The following is a 21,433-nucleotide window of genomic DNA, read 5'->3' on the forward strand; positions in this document are numbered from 1 at the left end:
TGAGGAGGTTGAGGCCCCAGCCGATGATGATGATGTTGATGATGATGATGAGGAGGAGGAAGAAGAGAAGGAGGAGGAGGAGGCCCCGTCTGATGATGCTGATGATAATGAAGATGATGAGGAGGAGGACTCATCTGATGATGAAGATGATGAGGAGGAGGAGGTGGTGGAGGATGCCGCATCTGATGATGATGATGAGGAGGTGGAGGAGGAGGAGGCCCCATCTGATAATGAGGAGGAGGATGATGAGGAGGAGGAAGAGGAGGTGGAGGCTTCATCTAATGATGATGATGATGAGGAGGAGGAGGAGCAGGAGGAGGAGGAGGATGCCCCATCTCATGATGATGATGATGATGAGGAGGAGGAAGAAGAAATGGAGGAGGAGGAGGCCGCATCTGATGATGATGATGATAAAGAAGATGATGATGAGGAGGCCTCATCCGATGATGAAGATGATGAGGTGGAGGAGGTGGAGGAGGATGCCGCATCTGATGATGATGATGAGGAGGAGGAGGAGGCCCCATCTGATAATGAGGAGGATGATGATGAGGAGGAGGAGGAGGAGGTGGATGCTTCATCTAATGATGATGATGATGAGGAGGAGGAGGAGCAGGAGGAGGAGGAGGATGCCCCATCTCATGATGATGATGATGATGATGAGGAGGAGGAGGAGGAGGATGCCCCATATGATGATGATGATGAGTAGGAGGAGGAGGAGGCCCAATCTGATAATGAGGATGATGATGATGATGATGATGAGGAGGAGGAGGCCCCATCTGATGAAGATGATGATGAGGAGGAGGAGGAAGAGGAGGAGGAGGAGGAGTACCCATCTGATGATGATGATGAGGAGGAGGAGGCCCCATCTGATAATGAGGATGATGATGATGAGGAGGAGGCCCCATCTGATGAAGATGATGATGAGGAGGAGGAGGTGGGGGCCACATCTGATGATGATGAGGAGGAGGAGAAGGAGGAGAATGTGGAGGAGGAGGACCGAACTGATGATGATGAAGTTGATGATGATGATGAGGAGGAGGAGGAGAAGGAGGAGGCCCCAAATGATGATGATGATGAGGAGGAGGAGGAGGAGGAGGATGCCCCATCTGATGATGATGATGATGATGATGATGATGATGCTGTGAAGGAGGAGGAGGATGCTTCATCTGATGATGATGATGATGATGATGATGATGACGATGAGGAGGAGGAGGCGGACCCATATGATGATGATGATGATGATGATGATGATGAAGAGGAGGAGGAGGTGGAGGAGGAGGCCTTAACTAATGATGATGATGAGGAGGTGGAGGAGGAGGATGCCCCATCTGATGATGATGATGATGATGATGATGATGCTGAGAAGGAGTAGGAGGAGGAGAAGGCTTCATCTGATGATAATGATGATGATGATGATGATGACGATGAGGAGGAGGAGGAGGACCCATCTGATGATGATGATGATGATGATGATGAGGAGGAGGAGGAGGAGGAGGAGGAGGAGGAGAAGGCCCGATCATATGAAGATGAAGATGATGATGATGATGAGGAGGAGGAGGAGGAGCAGGAGGAGGCCCCATCTGATGAAGATGATGATGATGAGGAGGAGGAGGAGGAGGAGGAGGCCCGATCTGATGATGATGATGATGATGATGACGATGAGGAGGCGGAGGAGGAGGAGGACCCATCTGATAATGAGGATGATGATGATGATTATGAGGAGGAGGAGCACGAGGCCCCATCTGATGAAGATGATGATGAGGACGAGGAGGTGGAGGCCCCATCTGATGATGATGATGAGGAGGAGGAGGAGGAGGAGTAGGAGGGGGAGGAGGCACCATCTAATGATGATGATGAGGAGGAGGAGGAGTAGTAGGAGGAGGAGGTGGAGGAGAAGGAGGAGTAGGAGGAAGCACCATCTGATGATTATGATGATGATGAGGAGGAGGAGGAGGAGGAGGCCCGATCTGATGATGATGAAGATGATGTTGATGAGGAGGGGGAGGAGGAGAAGGAGAAGGCCCCATATGCTGATGATTATCAGGAGGAGGCGGAGGAGGAGGCCCCATCTGATGATGATGAGGAGGAGGAGGAGTAGGAGGAGGCCCCATCTGATGATGATAATGAGGAGGAGTACGAGGAGGAGGCCCGATCTGATGATGATGAAGATGATGATGATGAGGAGGAGGAGGAGGAGAAGGAGGTGGCTCCATATGATGATGAGTATGAGGAGGAGGAGGAGGCCCCATCTGATGATGATGATGAGGAGGAGGAGGAGGGGGAGGAGGAGGCAGAGAAGAAGGCACCATCTGATGTTGATGATGATGATGATGAGGAGGAGGAGGATGAGGAGGTTGAGGCCCCAGCCGATAATGATGATGTTGATGATGATGAGGAGATGGAGGAAGAAGAGAAGGAGGAGGAGGAGGCCCCATCTGATGATGAAGATGATGATGAGGCGGAGGAGGAGGAGGATGCCGCATCTGATGATGATGATGAGGAGGAGGAGGAGGAGGAGGAGGGCCCATCTGATAATGAGGATGATGATGATGATGATGAGGAGGAGGAGGAGGAGTCTTCATCTAATGATAATGATGATGATGAGGAGGAGGAGCAGGAGGAGGAGGGGGATGCCCCATCTGATGATGATGATGATGAGGAGGAGGAGGAGGACCCATCTGATGATGATGATGATGAGGAGGAGGAGGAGGAGGAGGAGGAGGAGGAGAAGGCCCGATCTTATGAAGATGAAGATGATGATGATGAGGAGGAGGAGGAAGAGGAGGAGGCCCCATCTGATGAAGATGATGATGATGATGACGATGAGGAGGCGGAGGAGGAGGAGGACTCATCTGATAATGAGGATGATGATGATGATTATGAGGAGGAGGAACACGAGGCCCCATCTGATGAAGATGATGATGAGGACGAGGAGGTGGAGGCCCCATCTGATGATGATGATGAGGAGGAGGAGGAGGAGGAGTAGGAGGGGGAGGAGGCACCATCTAATGATGATGATGAGGAGGAGGAGGAGTAGGAGGAGGATGAGGTGGAGGAGAAGGAGGAGTAGGAGGAAGCACCATCTGATGATTATGATGATGAGGAGGAGGAGGAGGAGGAGGCCCGATCTGATGATGATGAAGATGATGTTGATGAGGAGGGGGAGGAGGAGAAGGAGAAGGCCCCATATGCTGATGATTATCAGGAGGAGGAGGAGGCCTCTTCTGATGATGATGATGAGGAGGAGGAGTAGGAGGAGGCCCCATCTGATGATGATGATGAGGAGGAGGAGGTGGAGGAGGAGGCCCGATCTGATGATGATGAAGATGATGATGATGAGGAGGAGGAGGAGGAGAAGGAGGTGGCTCCATATGATGATGAGTATGAGGAGGAGGAGGAGGCCCCATCTGATGATGATGATGTGGAGGAGGAGGAGGAGGGGGAGGAGGAGGCGGAGAAGAAGGCTCCATCTGATGTTGATGAGGAGGAGGAGGAGGAGGAGGAGGAGGAGGAGGAGGAGGAGGATGAGGAGGTTGAGGCCCCAGCCGATAATGATGATTTTGATGATGATGAGGAGGAGGAGGAAGAAGAGAAGGAGGAGGAGGAGGCCCCATCTGATGATGATGATGATAATGAAGATGATGAGGAGGAGGCCTCATCTGATGATGAAGATGATGATGAGGCGGAGGAGGAGGAGGATGCCGAATCTGATGATGATGATGATGAGGAGGAGGAGGAGGAGGAGGAGGCCCCATCTGATAATGAGGATGATGATGATGATGATGATGCGGAGGAGGAGGAGGAGGAGGCTTCATCTAATGATGATGATGATGAGGAGGAGGAGGAGCAGGAGGAGGAGGAGGATGCCCCATCTGATGATGATGATGATGATGATGTGGAGGAGGAGGAGGAGGAGGAGGAGAAGAAGGCCCCATCTGATGTTGATGAGGAGGTGGAGGAGGAGCAGGAAGAGGAGGAGGAGGAGGATGAGGAGGTTGAGGCCACAGCCTATAATGATGATGTTGATGATGATGATGAGGACGGGAGGAAGAAGAGAAGGAGGAGGAGGAGGCCCCGTCTGATGATGATGATGATAATGAAGATGATGAGGAGGAGGAGTCATCTGATGATGAAGATGATGATGAGGAGGAGGTAGAGGTGGATGCTGCATCGGATGATGATGATGAGGAGGAGGAGGTGGATGAGGAGGAGGGCCCATCTGATAATGAGGATGATGATGATGATGAGGAGGAGGAGGAGGAGGAGTCTTCATCTAATGATGATGATGATGATGAGGAGGAGGAGCAGGAGGAGGAGGGGGATGCCCCATCTGATGATGATGATGAGGAGGAGGAGGAGGAGGAGGAGGAGGACCCATCTGATGATGATGATGATGATGAGGAGGAGGAGGAGGAGGAGGAGGAGGAGGAGGAGGAGAAGGCCCGATCTTATGAAGATGAAGATGATGATGATGAGGAGGAGGAGGAAGAGGAGGAGGAGGCCCCATCTGATGAAGATGATGATGATGATGACGATGAGGAGGCGGAGGAGGAGGAGGACTCATCTGATAATGAGGATGATGATGATGATTATGAGGAGGAGGAACACGAGGCCCCATCTGATGAAGATGATGATGAGGACGAGGAGGTGGAGGCCCCATCTGATGATGATGATGAGGAGGAGGAGGAGGAGGAGTAGGAGGGGGAGGAGGCACCATCTAATGATGATGATGAGGAGGAGGAGGAGTAGGAGGAGGAGGAGGTGGAGGAGAAGGAGGAGTAGGAGGAATCACCATCTGATGATTATGATGATGAGGAGGAGGAGGAGGAGGAGGCCCGATCTGATGATGATGAAGATGATGTTGATGAGGAGGGGGAGGAGGAGAAGGAGAAGGCCCCATATGCTGATGATTATCAGGAGGAGGAGGAGGCCCCATCTGATGATGATGAGGAGGAGGAGGAGTAGGAGGAGGCCCCATCTGATGATGATGATGAGGAGGAGGAGGTGGAGGAGGAGGCCCGATCTGATGATGATGAAGATGATGATGATGAGGAGGAGGAGGAGGAGAAGGAGGTGGCTCCATATGATGATGAGTATGAGGAGGAGGAGGAGGCCCCATCTGATGATGATGATGAGGAGGAGGAAGAGGAGGGGGAGGAGGAGGCGGAGAAGAAGGCACCATCTGATGTTGATGAGGAGGAGGAGGAGGAGGAGGAGGAGGATGATGAGGAGGTTGAGGCCCCAGCCGATAATGATGATTTTGATGATGATGAGGAGGAGGAGGAAGAAGAGAAGGAGGAGGAGGAGGCCCCATCTGATGATGATGATGATAATGAAGAAGATGAGGAGGAAGCCTCATCTGATGATGAAGATGATGATGAGGCGAAGGAGGAGGAGGATGCCGAATCTGATGATGATGATGAGGAGGAGGAGGAGGAGGAGGAGGAGGCCCCATCTGATAATGAGGATGATGATGATGATGATGATGCGGAGGAGGAGGAGGAGGAGGCTTCATCTAATGATGATGATGATGAGGAGGAGGAGGAGCAGGAGGAGGAGGAGGATGCCCCATCTGATGATGATGATGATGATGATGTGGAGGAGGAGGAGGAGGAGGAGAAGAAGGCCCCATCTGATGTTGATGAGGAGGCGGAGGAGGAGCAGGAAGAGGAGGAGGAGGAGGATGAGGAGGTTGAGGCCGCAGCCGATAATGATGATGTTGATGATGATGATGAGGATGAGGAGGAAGAAGAGAAGGAGGAGGAGGAGGCCCCGTCTGATGATGATGATAATGAAGATGATGAGGAGGAGGAGTCATCTGATGATGAAGATGATGATGAGGAGGAGGTGGAGGTGGATGCTGCATCGGATGATGATGATGATGAGGAGGAGGTGGATGAGGCCCCTTCTGATAATGAGGAGGATGATGATGAGGAGGAGGGGGAGGAGGAGGTGGAGGATTCATCTAATGATGATGATGAGGAGGAGGAGGAGGAGCAGGAGGAGGAGGAGGATGCCCCATGTCATGATGATGATGATGAGGAGGAGGAGGAGGAGGAGGAGGAGGCCCCATATGACGATGATGATGAGTAGTAGGAGGAGGAGGCCCCATCTGATAATGAGGATGATGATGAGGAGGAGGAGGACGAGGAGGAGGCCCCATCTGATGAAGATGATGATGATGAGGAGGAGGTGGAGGCCCCATCTGATGATGATGATGATGAAGAGGAGGCGGAGGAGTAGGAGGAGAAGGAGGCCCAATCTGATGATGATGATGATGATGATGATGAGAAGGAGGAGGAGGAGGAGGAGGAGTACCCATCTGATGATGATGAGGAGGAGGAGGAGGAGGAGGGGGAGGAGGCCCCATCTGATGATGATGATGAGGAGGAGGAGGAGGAGGAGGCTCGAACTGATGATGATGAAGTTGATGATGATGAGGAGGAGGAGGAGGAGAAGGAGGAGGCTCCAAATGATGATGATTATGAGGAGGAGGTGGAGGAGGAGGCCCCATATGATGATGATGAGGAGGAGGAGGAGGAGGAGGATGCCCCATCTGATGATGATGATGATGATGATGATGATGATGATGATGATGCTGTGAAGGAGGAGGAGGAGGCTTCATCTGATGATGATGATGATGATGATGATGATGATGATGACGATGAGGAGGAGGAGGCGGACCCATATGATGATGATGATGAGGAGGAGTAGGAGGAGGCCTCATCTAATGCTGATGAGGAGGAGGTGGAGGTGGAGGATGCCCCATCTGATGATGATGATGATGATGATGATGATGATGTCGATGAGGAGGAGTAGAAGGCCCGATCTTATGATGATGAAGATGATGATGAGGAGGAGGAGGAGGAGGAGGCCCCATCTGATCATGAGGATGATGAAGATGATGATGATGAGGAGGAGGAGGAGGAGGAGGAGGCCCCATCTGATAATGAGGATGATGATGATGATGATGATGAGGAGGAGGAGGAGGAGGAGAATGCCCGATCTTATGATGATGAAGATGATGATGATGAGGAGGAGGAGGAGGAGAAGGAGGAGGCCCCATATGCTGATGATTATGAGGAGGAGGAGGAGGAGGAGTCCCCATCTGATGATGATGTTGATGATGACGCTGAGAAGGAGGAGGAGGAGGACGCTTCATCTCATGATGATGACGATGATGAGGAGGAGGAGGAGGAGGAGGAGGAGGATGCCCCATTTGATGATGATGATGATGATGATGATGTTGTGAAGGAGTAGGAGGAGGAGGAGGCTTCATCTGATGACGATGATGATGATGATGATGATGATGATGACGATGAGGTGGAGGAGGCCCGATATGATGATGATGATGAGGAGGAGGAGGAGGAGGAGGACCCATCTGATGATGATGATGAGGAGGAGGAGGAGAAGGAGGCCCCCTCTGATAATGAGGATGATGATGATGATGAGGAGGAGGAGCAGGAGGAGGAGGTCCCATCTAATGAAGATGATGATGATGAGGAGGAGGGGGAGGAGGAGGAGGAGTTGGCCCCATCTGATGATGATGATGCACATAAGAACATAAGAACATAAGAAATTGGAGCAGGAGTAGGCCAATCGGCCCCTCGAGCCTGCTCCGCCATTCAATAAGATCATGGCTGATCTGATCCCAACCACAAATCTAAAGAACACAAGAAGTCGGAGCAGGACCCGGCCACATAGCCCCTGGGCCCTCTCCGCCACCCACAGGGCATTGACCGATCCGAACTCAGCTTCATGTCCAATTTCCTGCCCGCTCCCCATAACCCCTAATTCCCTTTACTTCTAGGAAACTGTCTATTTCTGTTTTAAATTTATTGAATGATGTAGCTTCCACAGCTTCCTGGGGCAGCAAATTCCACAGACCTACTACCCTCTGAGTGAAGAAGTTTCTCCTCATCTCAGTTTTGAAAGAGCAGCCCCTTATTCTAAGATTATGCCCCCTAGTTCTAGTTTCACCCATCTTTGGGAACATCCTTACTGCATCCACCCGATCAAGACCCTTCACAATGTTATATGTTTCAATAAGATCGCCTCTCATTCTTCTGAACTCCAATGAGTAGAGTCCCAATCTACTCAACCTCTCCTCATATGTCCGCCCCCTCATCCCCGGGATTAACCGAGTGAACCTTCTTTGTACTGCCTCGAGAGCAAGTATGTCTTTTCTTAAGTATGGAGACCAAAACTGTATGCAGTATTCCAGGTGCGGTCTCACCAATACCTTATATAACTGCAGCAATACCTCCTTGTTTTTATATTCTATCCCCCTCGCAATAAAAGCCAACATTCCGTTGGCTTTCTTGATCACCTGCTGCACCTGCATACCAACTTTAGATTTTCTTGCACTAGGACCCCCAGATCCCTTTGCACTGCAGTACTTTCCAGTCTCTCGCCATTAAGAAAATAATTTGCTCTCTGATTTTTCCTGCCAAAGTGCATAACCTCACATTTTCCAATATTATATTGCATCTGCCAAATCTCCGCCCACTCACCCAGCCTGTCTATATCCCCTTGCAGGTTTTTTATGTCCTCCTCACTCTCTACTTTCCCTCCCATCTTTGTATCATCTGCAAATTTTGATATGTTGCACTCGGTCCCCTCCTCCAAATCGTTAATATAGATTGTAAAGAGTTGGGGACCCAGCACCGACCCCTGTGGTACACCACTGGTTACTGGTTGCCAGTCCGAAAATGAACCATTTATCCCAACTCTCTGCTTCCTGTTCGATAACCAATCCTCCACCCATGCCAGAATATTACCCCCAATCCCGTGATTTTTTATCTTACGTAATAATCTTTTATGTGGCACCTTGTCGAATGCCTTCTGGAAGTCTAAATACACTATGTCCACTGGTTCCCCTTTATCCACCCTATACGTTATATCCTCGAAGAACTCAAGCAAATTTGTCAGACATGACTTCCCCTTCATAAAGCCATGCTGACTTTGTCCTATTAAATTATGCTTATCTAAATGTTCCGTTACTGTCTCCTTAATAATAGACTCCAAAATTTTACCCACCACAGATGTTAAGCTAACTGGCCTATAATTTCCAGCCTTCTGCCTACTACCCTTTTTAAATAACGGTGTTACATTAGCAGTTTTCCAATCTGCCGGGACCTCTCCTGAGTCCAGGGAATTTTGGAAAACTATCACCAAAGCATCCACAATCCCTACTGCCACTTCCCTCAAGACCCTAGGATGGAAGCCATCAGGTCCAGGGGATTTATCCGCCTTGAGTCCCATTATTTTACTGAGTACCATCTCCTGAGTGATTTTAATCGTATTTAGCTCCTCCCCCCCGAGAGTCCCCTGTTTGTCCAGTGTTGGGATATTCTTAGTGTCCTCTACTGTAAAGACTGAAACAAAATATTTGTTCAGCATTTTTGCCATCTCCATGTTTCCCACCATTAATTTCCCGGTCTCATCCTCTAAGGGACCTATGTTTGCCTTAGCCACCCTTTTTCTTTTTATATAACTATAGAAACTCTTGATATCTGTTTTTATATTTTTTGCTAATTTCTTTTCATAATCTAACTTCCCTTTCTTAATCAATCCTTTAGTTACTTTTTGCTGTCTTTTGAAGAATTCCCAATCTTCTATCCTCCCACTAAGTTTGGCTACCTTATATGTCCTTGTTTTTAGTCGGATACTATCCTTGATTTCTTTACTTAGCCACGGATGGCTGTCATTTCTTTTACACCCTTTTTTCCTCAGTGGAATATATTTATTTTGAAAGTTGTAAAATAACTCCCTAAATGAACACCACTGCTCATGTACCGTCTTACCCTTTAATCTATTTTCCCAGTCCACTTTAATCAATTCCGCTCTCATACCATCATAGTCTCCTTTATTCAAGCTCAGTACGCTTGTTTGAGAATCAACCTTCTCACCCTCTAATTGGATATGGAATTCAACCATGTTGTGGTCGCTCGTTCCAAGGGGATCCTTAACTAGGACATTATTAATTAATCCTGACTCATTACACAGGACCAGGTCCAAGGTTGCCTGCCCCCTTGTAGGATCAGTTACATACTGCTCAAGAAATCCATCCCTGATGCACTCAATGAACTCGTCCTCAAGGCTGCTCTGCCCAATTTGATTTGTCCAGTTAATATGATAATTAAAATCCCCCATAATTATGGCTGTTCCCTTATTACATGCCCCGACTATCTCCTGATTAATACTTCTTCCAGCAGAGTTGCAACTATTAGGAGGCCTATATACTACGCCCACTAATGTTTTTTTTCCCTTATTATTCCTTATCTCCACCCAAACTGTTTCATTATCTTGATGCTTTGTCCCAATATCATTTCTCTGTATTACAGTGATTCCTTCCTTTATTAACATAGCCACCCCACCTCCCCTTCCTTCCTGCCTGTCCTTCCTGATTGTTAAATACCCTGGCATATTTAATTCCCAGTCGTTGTCACCCTGCAGCCATGTTTCTGTAATGGCCACAAGATCATACCCATACGTAGTTATTTGTGCCGTTAACTCGTCCATTTTATTACGAATGCTACGTGCATTCAGATAAAGAACTTTCAAATCTGTTTTGTGACGCTTAGTTCCTGCTTTTTCCTTTTTTAACACTTTACCTATTACTCCATACCTTCTGTCCCTTCCTGTTACGCTTTCCTCTCTCTCCCTGCTCAGGTTCCCAAACCCCTGCCACTTTAGTTTAAACCCTCCCCAACAGCACTAGCAAACACTCCTCCTAGGACAGCGGTCCCGGCCCTGCCCAGGTGCAGACCATCCGGTTTGTACTGGTCCCACCTCCCCCAGAACCGTTTCCAGTGTCCCAGGAATTTGAATCCCTCCCCCTTGCACCATTCCTCTAGCCACGTATTCATTTGAAATATCCTCCTATTTCTACTCTGACTAGCACGTGGCACTGGCAGCAGTCCTGAGATTACTACCTTTGAGGTCCTATTTTTTAATTTACCTCCTAACTCCCTATATTCTGCTTTTAGGACCTCATCCCCTTTTTTACCTATATCGTTGGTGCCTATGTGCACCACGACAGCTGGCTGTTCGCCCTCCCCCTCCAAAATGTTCTGTAGCCGCTCCGAGACATCCTTGATCCTTGCACCAGGGAGGCAACACACCATCCTGGAGTCTCGGTTGCGGCCGCAGAAACGCCTGTCTATTCCCCTTACAATTGAGTCCCCTATCACTATAGCTCTGCCACTCTTTTTCCTCCCAGCCTGTGCAGCAGAGCTACCCGTGGTGCCAGGAAGTTGGCTGCTGCTGCCTTCCCCTGATAAGTCATCCCCCCCAACAGCATCCAAAGTGGCATATCTGTTTGAGAGGGGGATGGCCACAGGGGACCCCTGCACTACCTGCCTGCATCTCTTACTCTTCCTGGTGGTCACCCATTCACTTCCTGCCTGTATACCCTTTACCTGCGGTGTGACCAACTCGCTAAACGTGCTATCCACGAGTTTCTCTGCATCGCGGATGCTCCACAGTGAGTCCACCCGCAGCTCCAGCTCCGAGATACGATCGGTCAGTAGCTGCAGGTGGACACACTTCCCGCACACATGGTCAGCAGGGACACTGGTAGTGTCCATGACTTCCCACATCTTGCAGGAGGAGCATATCACGGGTGCGAGGTCTGCTGCCATGACTTGCCATAGCTTAGTTACCCCTTTTAAATTACGTTGAAATTAGAAAATGTTAACTATACTAGGGACCTAGGTTCACTAAAAAAAACACTATCTGCTATAAAACCTGCAGATCTTCCCTTTCTTATTACTTTACTTACAGTAAAATGGTAGAAATACTCACCTGAACCTACTCACCAATCAGCTGCCTCCCCTGTGCCGCGTCACTTTCTGACTGGTGACGTCACCCCGAACTCTGCCGCTGGTCTCAGAGTCTCGCTCTCAGAGTGAGCTCTGGTCTCGCTCTCTCCGCGCTGTTTATATCCCCGCTCTGGTCTCGCTCTCTCCCGCCGCTCACCGACTGGACTCTCGCTCTCTCCGCGCTGTTTATATCTCCGCTCTGGTCTCGCTCTTTACCGCCGCTCACCGACTGGACTCTCGCTCTCTCCGCGCTGTTTTTATCCCCGCTCTGGTCTCGCTCTCTCCAGCCGCTCACCGCTCTCAGGTCCACTACCGCTCTGCAGGAAAAGCAAGGCAAAGCAGCACCTCCTTCCCCCACTTTACCAAACTCCCACACGTACCGAACTCTCAGCACACTGATGAGGAGGAGCAGGAGGAGCATGATGATGAGGAGGAGGAGGCCCCATCCGATGATGATGATGATGATGAGGAGGAGGAGGATGATGAGGAGGTTGAGGAGGTTGAGGCCCCAGCCGATAATGATGATGTTGATGATGATGATGAGGAGGATGAAGAAGAGAAGGAGGAGGAGGAGGCCCAATCTGATGATGATGATGATAATGAAGATGATGAGGAGGAGGCCTCATCTGATGATGAAGATGATGAGGAGGAGGAGGTGGAGGAGGATGCCGCCTCTGATGATGATGATGAAGATGAGGAGGAGGAGGAGGAGGCACCATCTGATAATGAGGATGATGATGATGAGGAGGAGGAGGAGGAGGAGGAGGAGGAGGCCTCATCTAATGATGATGATGATGATGAGGTCGAGGTGCAGGAGGAGGAGGAAGATGCCCCATCTGATGATGATGATGATGAGGAGGAGGAGGAGGAGGAGGTGGAGGAGGAGGATGATGATGAGTAGGAGGAGGAGGAGGCCCCATCTGATAATGAGGATGATGATGATGATGAGGAGGAGGAGGAGGAGGAGGAGGAGGCCCCATCTGATGAAGATGATGATGAAGAGGAGGCGGAGGAGTAGGAGTAGGAGGAGAAGGAGGCCCCATCATGAAGATGATGATGATGATGATGAGGAGGAGGAGGAGGAGGAGGAGGAGGCCTCATCTGGTGATGATGATGAGGAGGAGGAGGAGGCCCCATCTGATAAAGAGGATGATGATGATGATGATGATGATGATGAGGAGGAGGAGGAGGAGGCTTCATCTAATGATGATGATGATGATGAGGAGGAGGAGGAGGAGGAGGAGGAGGCCTCATCTGGTGATGATGATGAGGAGGAGGAGGAGGAGGAGGCCGCATCTGATGATGATGATGAGGAGGAGGAGTAGGAGGAGGTGGAGGAGGAGGAGGCCGCATCTGATGATGATGATGATAAAGAAGATGATGATGAGGAGGCCTCATCTGATGATGACGATGATGAGGTGGAGGAGGTGGAGGAGGATGCCGCACCTGATGATGATGATGAGGAGGAGGAGGAGGCCCCATCTGATAAAGAGGATGATGATGATGATGATGATGATGATGAGGAGGAGGAGGAGGAGGCTTCATCTAATGATGATGATGATGATGAGGAGGAGGAGGAGGAGGAGGCCCCATGTGATGATGATGATGATGAGGAGGAGGAGGGGGAGGAGGAGGAGGAGAAGAAGGCCCAATCTGATGATGATGATGAGGAGGAGGAGGAGGAGGAGGAGGATGATGAGGAGGTTGAGGCCCCAGCCGATGATGATGATGTTGATGATGATGATGAGGAGGAGGAAGAAGAGAAGGAGGAGGAGGAGGCCCCGTCTGATGATGCTGATGATAATGAAGATGATGAGGAGGAGGTCTCATCTGATGATGAAGATGATGAGGAGGAGGAGGTGGAGGAGGATGCTGCTTCTGATGATGATGATGAGGAGGTGGTGGAGGAGGAGGCCCCATCTGATAATGAGGAGGATGATGATGAGGAGGAGGAGGAGGAGTTGGAGGCTTCATCTAATGATGATGATGAGGAGGAGGAGGAGGAGCAGGAGGAGGAGGAGGATGCCCCATCTCATGATGATGATGATGATGATGAGGAGGAGGAGGAGGATGCCCCATATGATGATGATGATGAGTAGGAGGAGGAGGAGGCCCAATCTGATAATGAGGATGATGATGATGAGGAGGAGGAGGAGGAGGAGGCCCCATCTGATGAAGATGATGATGATGAGGAGGAGGAAGAGGAGGAGGAGGAGGAGGCCCCATCTGATGATGATGATGATGAGGAGGAGGCCCCATCTGATAATGAGGATGATAATGATGATGATGAGGAGGAGGAGGCCCCATCTGATGACGATGATGATGATGAGGAGGAGGTGGGGGCCACATCTGATGATGATGAGGAGGAGGAGAAGGAGGAGAATGTGGAGGAGGAGGCCCGAACTGTTGATGATTAGGTTGATGATGATGATTATGAGGAGGAGGTGTTGGAGGAGGCCCCATCTGATGATGATGATGAGGAGGAGGAGGAGGAGGAGGAGGAGGATGCCCCATCTGATGATGATGATGATGATGATGATGATGATGATGATGATGATGCTGTGAAGGAGGAGGAGGAGGCTTCATCTGATGATGATGATGATGATGATGATGATGACGATGAGGAGGAGGAGGCGGACCCATATGATGATGATGATGAGGAGGAGGAGGAGGAGGAGGAGGAGGCCTTATCTAATGATGATGATGAGGAGGTGGAGGAGGAGGATGCCCCATCTGATGATGATGATGATCATGATGATGATGCTGAGAAGGAGTAGGAGGAGGAGAAGGCTTCATCTGATGATAATGATGATGATGATGATGATGATGACGATGAGGAGGAGGAGGAGGACCCATCTGATGATGATGATGATGATGATGATGAGGAGGAGGAGGAGGAGGAGGAGGAGGAGAAGGCCCGATCTTATGAAGATGAAGATGATGATGATGATGATGATGAGGAGGAGGAGGAGGAGGAGGCCCCATCTGATGAAGATGATGATGAGGAGGAGGAGGCCCGATCTGATGATGATGATGATCATGATGACGATGAGGAGGCGGAGGAGGAGGAGGAAGCATCTGATAATGAGCATGATGATGATGATTATGAGGAGGAGGAGCACGAGGCCCCATCTGATGAAGATGATGATGAGGACGAGGAGGTGGAGGCCCCATCTGATGATGATGATGATGAGGAGGAGGAGGAGGAGGAGGAGTAGGAGGGGGAGGAGGCACCATCTAATGATGATGATGATGAGGAGGAGGAGTAGGAGGAGGAGGAGGTGGAGGAGAAGGAGGAGTAGGAGGAAGCACCATCTGATGATTATGATGATGATGAGGAGGAGGAGGAGGAGGCCCGATCTGATGATGATGAAGATGATGTTGATGAGGAGGGGGAGGAGGAGAAGGAGAAGGCCCCATATGCTGATGATTATCAGGAGGAGGCGGAGGAGGAGGCCCCATCTGATGATGAGGAGGAGGAGGAGTAGGAGGAGGCCCCATCTGATGATGATGATGATGAAGAGGAGGAGGAGGAGGAGGAGGCCCGATCTGATGATGATGAAGATGATGATGATGAGGAGGAGGAGGAGGAGAAGGAGGTGGCTCCATATGATGATGAGTATGAGGAGGAGGAGGGGGCCCCATCTGATGATGATGATGAGGAGGAGGAGGAGGGGGAGGAGGAGGCGGAGAAGAAGGCACCATCTGATATTGATGATGAGGAGGAGGAGGAGGAGGAGGAGGAGGAGGATGAGGAGGTTGAGGCCCCAGCCGATAATGATGATGTTGATGATGATGAGGAGGAGGAGGAAGAAGAGAAGGAGGAGGAGGCCCCATCTGATGATGATGATGATAATGAAGATGATGAGGTGGAGGCCTCATCTGATGATGAAGATGATGATGAGGCGGAGGAGGAGGAGGGCCCATCTGATGATGATGATGAGGAGGAGTAGGAGGAGGAGGAGGGCCCATCTGATAATGAGGATGATGATGATGAGGAGGAGGAGGAGGAGGAGGAGGAGGAGGAGGCCCCATCTAATGAAGATGAAGATGATGATGATGAGGAGGAGGAGGAGGCCCGATCTGATCATGATGATGATGATGATGACGATGAGGAGGCGGAGGAGGAGGAGGACCCATCTGATAAAGAGGATGATGATGATGATTATGAGGAGGAGGAGCACGAGGCCCCATCTGATGAAGATGATGATGAGGACGAGGAGGTGGAGGCCCCATCTGATGATGATGATGAGGAGGAGGAGGATGAGGAGGAGGAGGAGGAGGAGGAGGCCCGATCTGATGATGATGAAGATGATGATGATGAGGATGAGGAGGAGGAGAAGGAGGTGGCTCCATATGATGATGAGTATGAGGAGGAGAAGGCCCCATCTGATGAAGATGATGATGATGAGGAGGAGGAGGAGGCCCGATCTGATCATGATGATGATGATGATGACGATGAGGAGGCGGAGGAGGAGGAGGACCCATCTGATAATGAGGACGATGATGATGATTATGAGGAGGAGGATCACGAGGCCCCATCTGATGAAGATGATGATGAGGACGAGGAGGTGGAGGCCCCATCTGATGATGATGATGATGAGGAGGAGGAGGAGGGGGAGGAGGCACCATCTAATGATGATGATGAGGAGGAGGAGGAGTAGGAGGAGGAGGAGGTGGAGGAGAAGGAGGAGTAGGAGGAAGCACCATCTGATGATTATGATGATGATGATGAGGAGGAGGAGGAGGAGGAGGAGGAGGCTTCATCTAATGATGATGATGATGATGAGGAGGAGGAGCAGGAGGAGGAGGATGCCCCATCTGATGATGATGATGATGATGAGGAGGAGGAGGATGAGGAGGAGGAGGAGGAGGAGGCCCGATCTGATGATGATGAAGATGATGATGATGAGGAGGAGGAGGAGGAGAAGGAGGTGACTCCATATGATGATGAGTATGAGGAGGAGGAGGAGGCCCCATCTGATGATGATGATGAGGAGGAGGAGGAGGGGGAGGAGGAGGCGGAGAAGAAGGCACCATCTGATGTTGATGATGAGGAGGAGGAGGAGGAGGAGGAGGAGGATGAGGAGGTTGAGGCCCCAGCCGATAATGATGATGTTGATGATGAGGAGGAGGAGGAGGAAGAAGAGAAGGAGGAGGAGGCCCCATCTGATGATGATGATGATAATGAAGAAGATGAGGAGGAGGCCTCATCTGATGATGAAGATGATGATGAGGCGGAGGAGGAGGAGGATGCCACATCTGATGATGATGATGAGGATGAGTAGGAGGAGGAGAAGTGCCCATCTGATAATGAGGATGATGAAGATGATGAGGAGGAGGAGGAGGAGGAGGCTTCATCTAATGATGATGATGAGGAGGAGGAGGAGGAGCAGGAGGAGGAGGAGGATGCCCCATCTGATGATGATGATGATGATGATGAGGAGGAGGAGGAGGAGGAGGAGGACCCATCTGATGATGATGATGAGGAGGAGGAGGAGGAGGAGGAGGAGGAGGAGGAGGAGGAGGAGAAGTCCCGATCTTATGAAGATGAAGATGATGATGATGAGGAGGAGGAGGAAGAGGAGGAGGAGGCCTCATCTGATGAAGATGATGATGAGGAGAAGGAGGAGGAGGCCCGATCTGATGATGATGATGATGATGATGACGATGAGGAGGCGGAGGAGGAGGAGGAACCATCTGATAATGAGGATGATGATAATGATTATGAGGAGGAGGAGCACGAGGCCCCATCTGATGAAGATGATGATGAGGACGAGGAGGTGGAGGCCCCATCCAATGATGATGATGATGAGGAGGAGGATGAGGAGGAGGAGGAGGAGGAGTCCCGATCTGATGATGATGAAGATGATGATGATGAGGAGGAGGAGGAGGAGAAGGAGGTGGCTCCATATGATGATGAGTATGAGGAGGAGGAGGAGGCCCCATCTGATGATGATGATGAGGAGGAGGAGGCCCCATCTGATAATGAGGATGATAATGATGATGAGGAGGAGGAGGAGGCCCCATCTGATGACGATGATGATGATGAGGAGGAGGTGGGGGCCACATCTGATGATGATGAGGAGGAGGAGAAGGAGGAGAATGTGGAGGAGGAGGCCCGAACTGATGATGATGAGGTTGATGATGAGGAGGAGGAGGAGGAGAAGGAGGAGGCCCCAAATGATGATGATGATGAGGAGGAGGCGGAGGAGGCCCCATCTGATGATGATGATGATGAGGAGGAGGAGGAGGAGGATGCCCCATCTGATGATGATGATGATGATGATGATGATGATGATGATGCTGTGAAGGAGGAGGAGGAGGCTTCATCTTATGATGATGATGATGATGATGATGACGATGAGGAGGATGAGGCGGACCCATATGATGATGATGATGAGGAGGAGGAGGAGGAGGAGGAGGAGGAGGCCTTATCTAATGATGATGATGAGGAGGTGGAGGAGGAGGATGCCCCATCTGATGATGATGATGATGATGATGATGATGCTGAGAAGGAGTAGGAGGAGGAGAAGGCTTCATCTGATGATAATGATGATGATGATGATGATGATGACGATGAGGAGGAGGAGGAGGACCCATCTGATGATGATGATGATGAGGAGGAGGAGGAGGAGGAGGAGGAGGAGAAGGCCCGATCTTATGAAGATGAAGATGATGATGATGATGAGGAGGAGGAGGAGGAGGCCCCATCTGATGAAGATGATGATGAGGAGGAGGATGAGGAGGAGGTCCGATCTGATGATGATGATGATGATGATGACGATGAGGAGGCGGAGGAGGAGGAGGAAGCATCTGATAATGAGCATGATGATGATGATTATGAGGAGGAGGAGCACGAGGCCCCATCTGATGAAGATGATGATGAGGACGAGGAGGTGGAGGCCCCATCTGATGATGATGATGATGAGGAGGAGGAGGAGGAGGAGGAGTAGGAGGGGGAGGAGGCACCATCTAATGATGATGATGATGAGGAGGAGGAGTAGGAGGAGGAGGAGGTGGAGGAGAAGGAGGAGTAGGAGGAAGCACCATCTGATGATTATGATGATGATGAGGAGGAGGAGGAGGAGGCCCGATCTGATGATGATGAAGATGATGTTGATGAGGAGGGGGAGGAGGAGAAGGAGAAGGCCCCATATGCTGATGATTATCAGGAGGAGGCGGAGGAGGAGGCCCCATCTGATGATGATGAGGAGGAGGAGTAGGAGGAGGCCCCATCTGATGATGATGATGATGAAGAGGAGGAGGAGGAGGAGGAGGCCCGATCTGATGATGATGAAGATGATGATGATGAGGAGGAGGAGGAGGAGAAGGAGGTGGCTCCATATGATGATGGGTATGAGGAGGAGGAGGAGGCCCCATCTGATGATGATGAGGAGGAGGAGGAGGAGGGGGAGGAGGAGGCGGAGAAGAAGGCACCATCTGATATTGATGATGATGAGGAGGAGGAGGAGGAGGAGGAGGAGGAGGATGAGGAGGTTGAGGCCCCAGCCGAGAATGATGATGTTGATGATGATGAGGAGGAGGAGGAAGAAGAGAAGGAGGAGGAGGCCCCATCTGATGATGATGATGATAATGAAGATGATGAGGTGGAGGCCTCATCTGATGATGAAGATGATGATGAGGCGGAGGAGGAGGAGGAGGAGGAGGACCCATCTGATGATGATGATGATGATGATGAGGAGGAGGAGGAGGAGGAGAAGGCCCGATCTTATGAAGATGAAGATGATGATGATGAGGAGGAGGAGGAAGAGGAGGAGGAGGCCCCATCTAATGAAGATGATGATGATGAGGAGGAGGAGGAGGCCCGGTCTGATGATGATGATGATGATGATGACGATGAGGAGGCGGAGGAGGAGGAGGACCCATCTGATAAAGAGGATGATGATGATGATTATGAGGAGGAGGAGCACGAGGCCCCATCTGATGAAGATGATGATGAGGACGAGGAGGTGGAGGCCCCATCTGATGATGATGATGAGGAGGAGGAGGATGAGGAGGAGGAGGAGGAGGAGGAGGCCCGATCTGATGATGATGAAGATGATGATGATGAGGATGAGGAGGAGGAGAAGGAGGTGGCTCCATATGATGATGAGTATGAGGAGGAGGAGGCCCCATCTGATGATGATGATGAGGAGGAGCAGGAGGGGGAGGAGGAGGCGGAGAAGAAGGCACCATCTGATGTTGATGATGAGGAGGAGGAGGAGGAGGAGGAGTAGAAGGATGAGGAGGTTGAGGCCTCAGCCGATAATGATGATGTTGATGATGATGAGGAGGAGGAGGAAGAAGAGAAGGAGGAGGAGGCCCCATCTGATGATGATGATGATAATGAAGATGATGAGGAGGAGGCCTCATCTGATGATGAAGATGATGATGAGGCGGAGGAGGAGGAGGGCCCATCTGATGATGATGATGAGGAGGAGTAGGAGGAGGAGGAGGGCCCATCTGATAATGAGGATGATGATGATGAGGAGGAGGAGGAGCAGGAGGAGAAGGCCCGATTTTATGAAGATGAAGATGATGATGAGGAAGAGGAGGAGGAAGAGGAGGAGGAGGCCCCATCTGATGAAGATGATGATGATGAGGAGGAGGAGGAGGAGGCCCGATCTGATCATGATGATGATGATGATGACGATGAGGAGGCGGAGGAGGAGGAGGACCCATCTGATAATGAGGACGATGATGATGATTATGAGGAGGAGGAGCACGAGGCCCCATCTGATGAAGATGATGATGAGGACGAGGAGGTGGAGGCCCCATCTGATGATGATGATGAGGAGGAGGAGGAGGAGGGGGAGGAGGCACCATCTAATGATGATGATGAGGAGGAGGAGGAGTAGGAGGAGGAGGAGGTGGAGGAGAAGGAGGAGTCGGAGGAAGCACCATCTGATGATTATGATGATGATGATGAGGAGGAGGAGGAGGAGGAGGAGGAGGCTTCATCTAATGATGATGATGATGAGGAGGAGGAGGAGCAGGAGGAGGAGGAGCAGGAGGAGGAGGATGCCCCATCTGATGATGATGATGATGATGAGGAGGAGGAGGATGAGGAGGAGGAGGAGGAGGAGGCCCGATCTGATGATGATGAAGATGATGATGATGAGGAGGAGGAGGAGGAGAAGGAGGTGGCTCCATATGATGATGAGTATGAGGAGGAGGAGGAGGCCCCATCTGATGATGATGATGAGGAGGAGGAGGAGGGGGAGGAGGAGGCGGAGAAGAAGGCACCATCTGATGTTGATGATGAGGAGGAGGAGGAGGAGGAGGATGAGGAGGTTGAGGCCCCAGCCGATAATGATGATGTTGATGATGATGAGGAGGAGGAGGAAGAAGAGAAGGAGGAGGAGGCCCCATCTGATGATGATGATGATAATGAAGATGATGAGGAGGAGGCCTCATCTGATGATGAAGATGATGATGAGGCGGAGGAGGAGGAGGATGCCGCATCTGATGATGATGATGAGGATGAGTAGGAGGAGGAGGAGTGCCCATCTGATAATGAGGATGTTGATGATGATGAGGAGGAGGAGGAGGAGGAGGCTTCATCTAATGATGATGATGAGGAGGAGGAGGAGGAGCAGGAGGAG

General features: G+C 50.8%; 1 protein-coding gene across 1 annotated transcript; it reads left to right on the top strand.

Moving 5' to 3' along the window:
* Positions 1-373: 373 nt before the first annotated feature.
* Positions 374-20,065, top strand: LOC137323204 (protein starmaker-like). Its single transcript, XM_067986713.1, has 8 exons — positions 374-469; positions 2,147-2,380; positions 3,344-3,607; positions 4,048-4,197; positions 5,056-5,307; positions 13,577-13,684; positions 15,407-15,583; positions 19,910-20,065. The coding sequence occupies exons 1-8, from the start codon at positions 374-376 to the stop codon at positions 20,063-20,065; spliced, it is 1,437 nt and encodes a 478-aa protein (XP_067842814.1).
* Positions 20,066-21,433: the final 1,368 nt, after the last annotated feature.

Source organism: Heptranchias perlo, chromosome 6 (assembly GCF_035084215.1).
Source record: "Heptranchias perlo isolate sHepPer1 chromosome 6, sHepPer1.hap1, whole genome shotgun sequence".
Classification (NCBI taxonomy): domain Eukaryota; kingdom Metazoa; phylum Chordata; class Chondrichthyes; order Hexanchiformes; family Hexanchidae; genus Heptranchias; species Heptranchias perlo.

Bases quoted from the DNA above. Each gene is read 5' to 3' on its own strand.
- LOC137323204 (XM_067986713.1), top strand. From the start codon at position 374: ATGGAGGAGGAGGAGGCCGCATCTGATGATGATGATGATAAAGAAGAT. The intron at 2,381-3,343 runs GTTGATGATGAT...GATGATGAGGAG, and splicing joins CCCCAGCCGATAATGATGAT to GAGGAGGAGGAGAAGGAGGT. The intron at 13,685-15,406 runs GTGGAGGAGGAT...GATGATGAGGAG, and splicing joins AAGATGATGAGGAGGAGGAG to GAGGAGGAGGAGAAGGAGGT.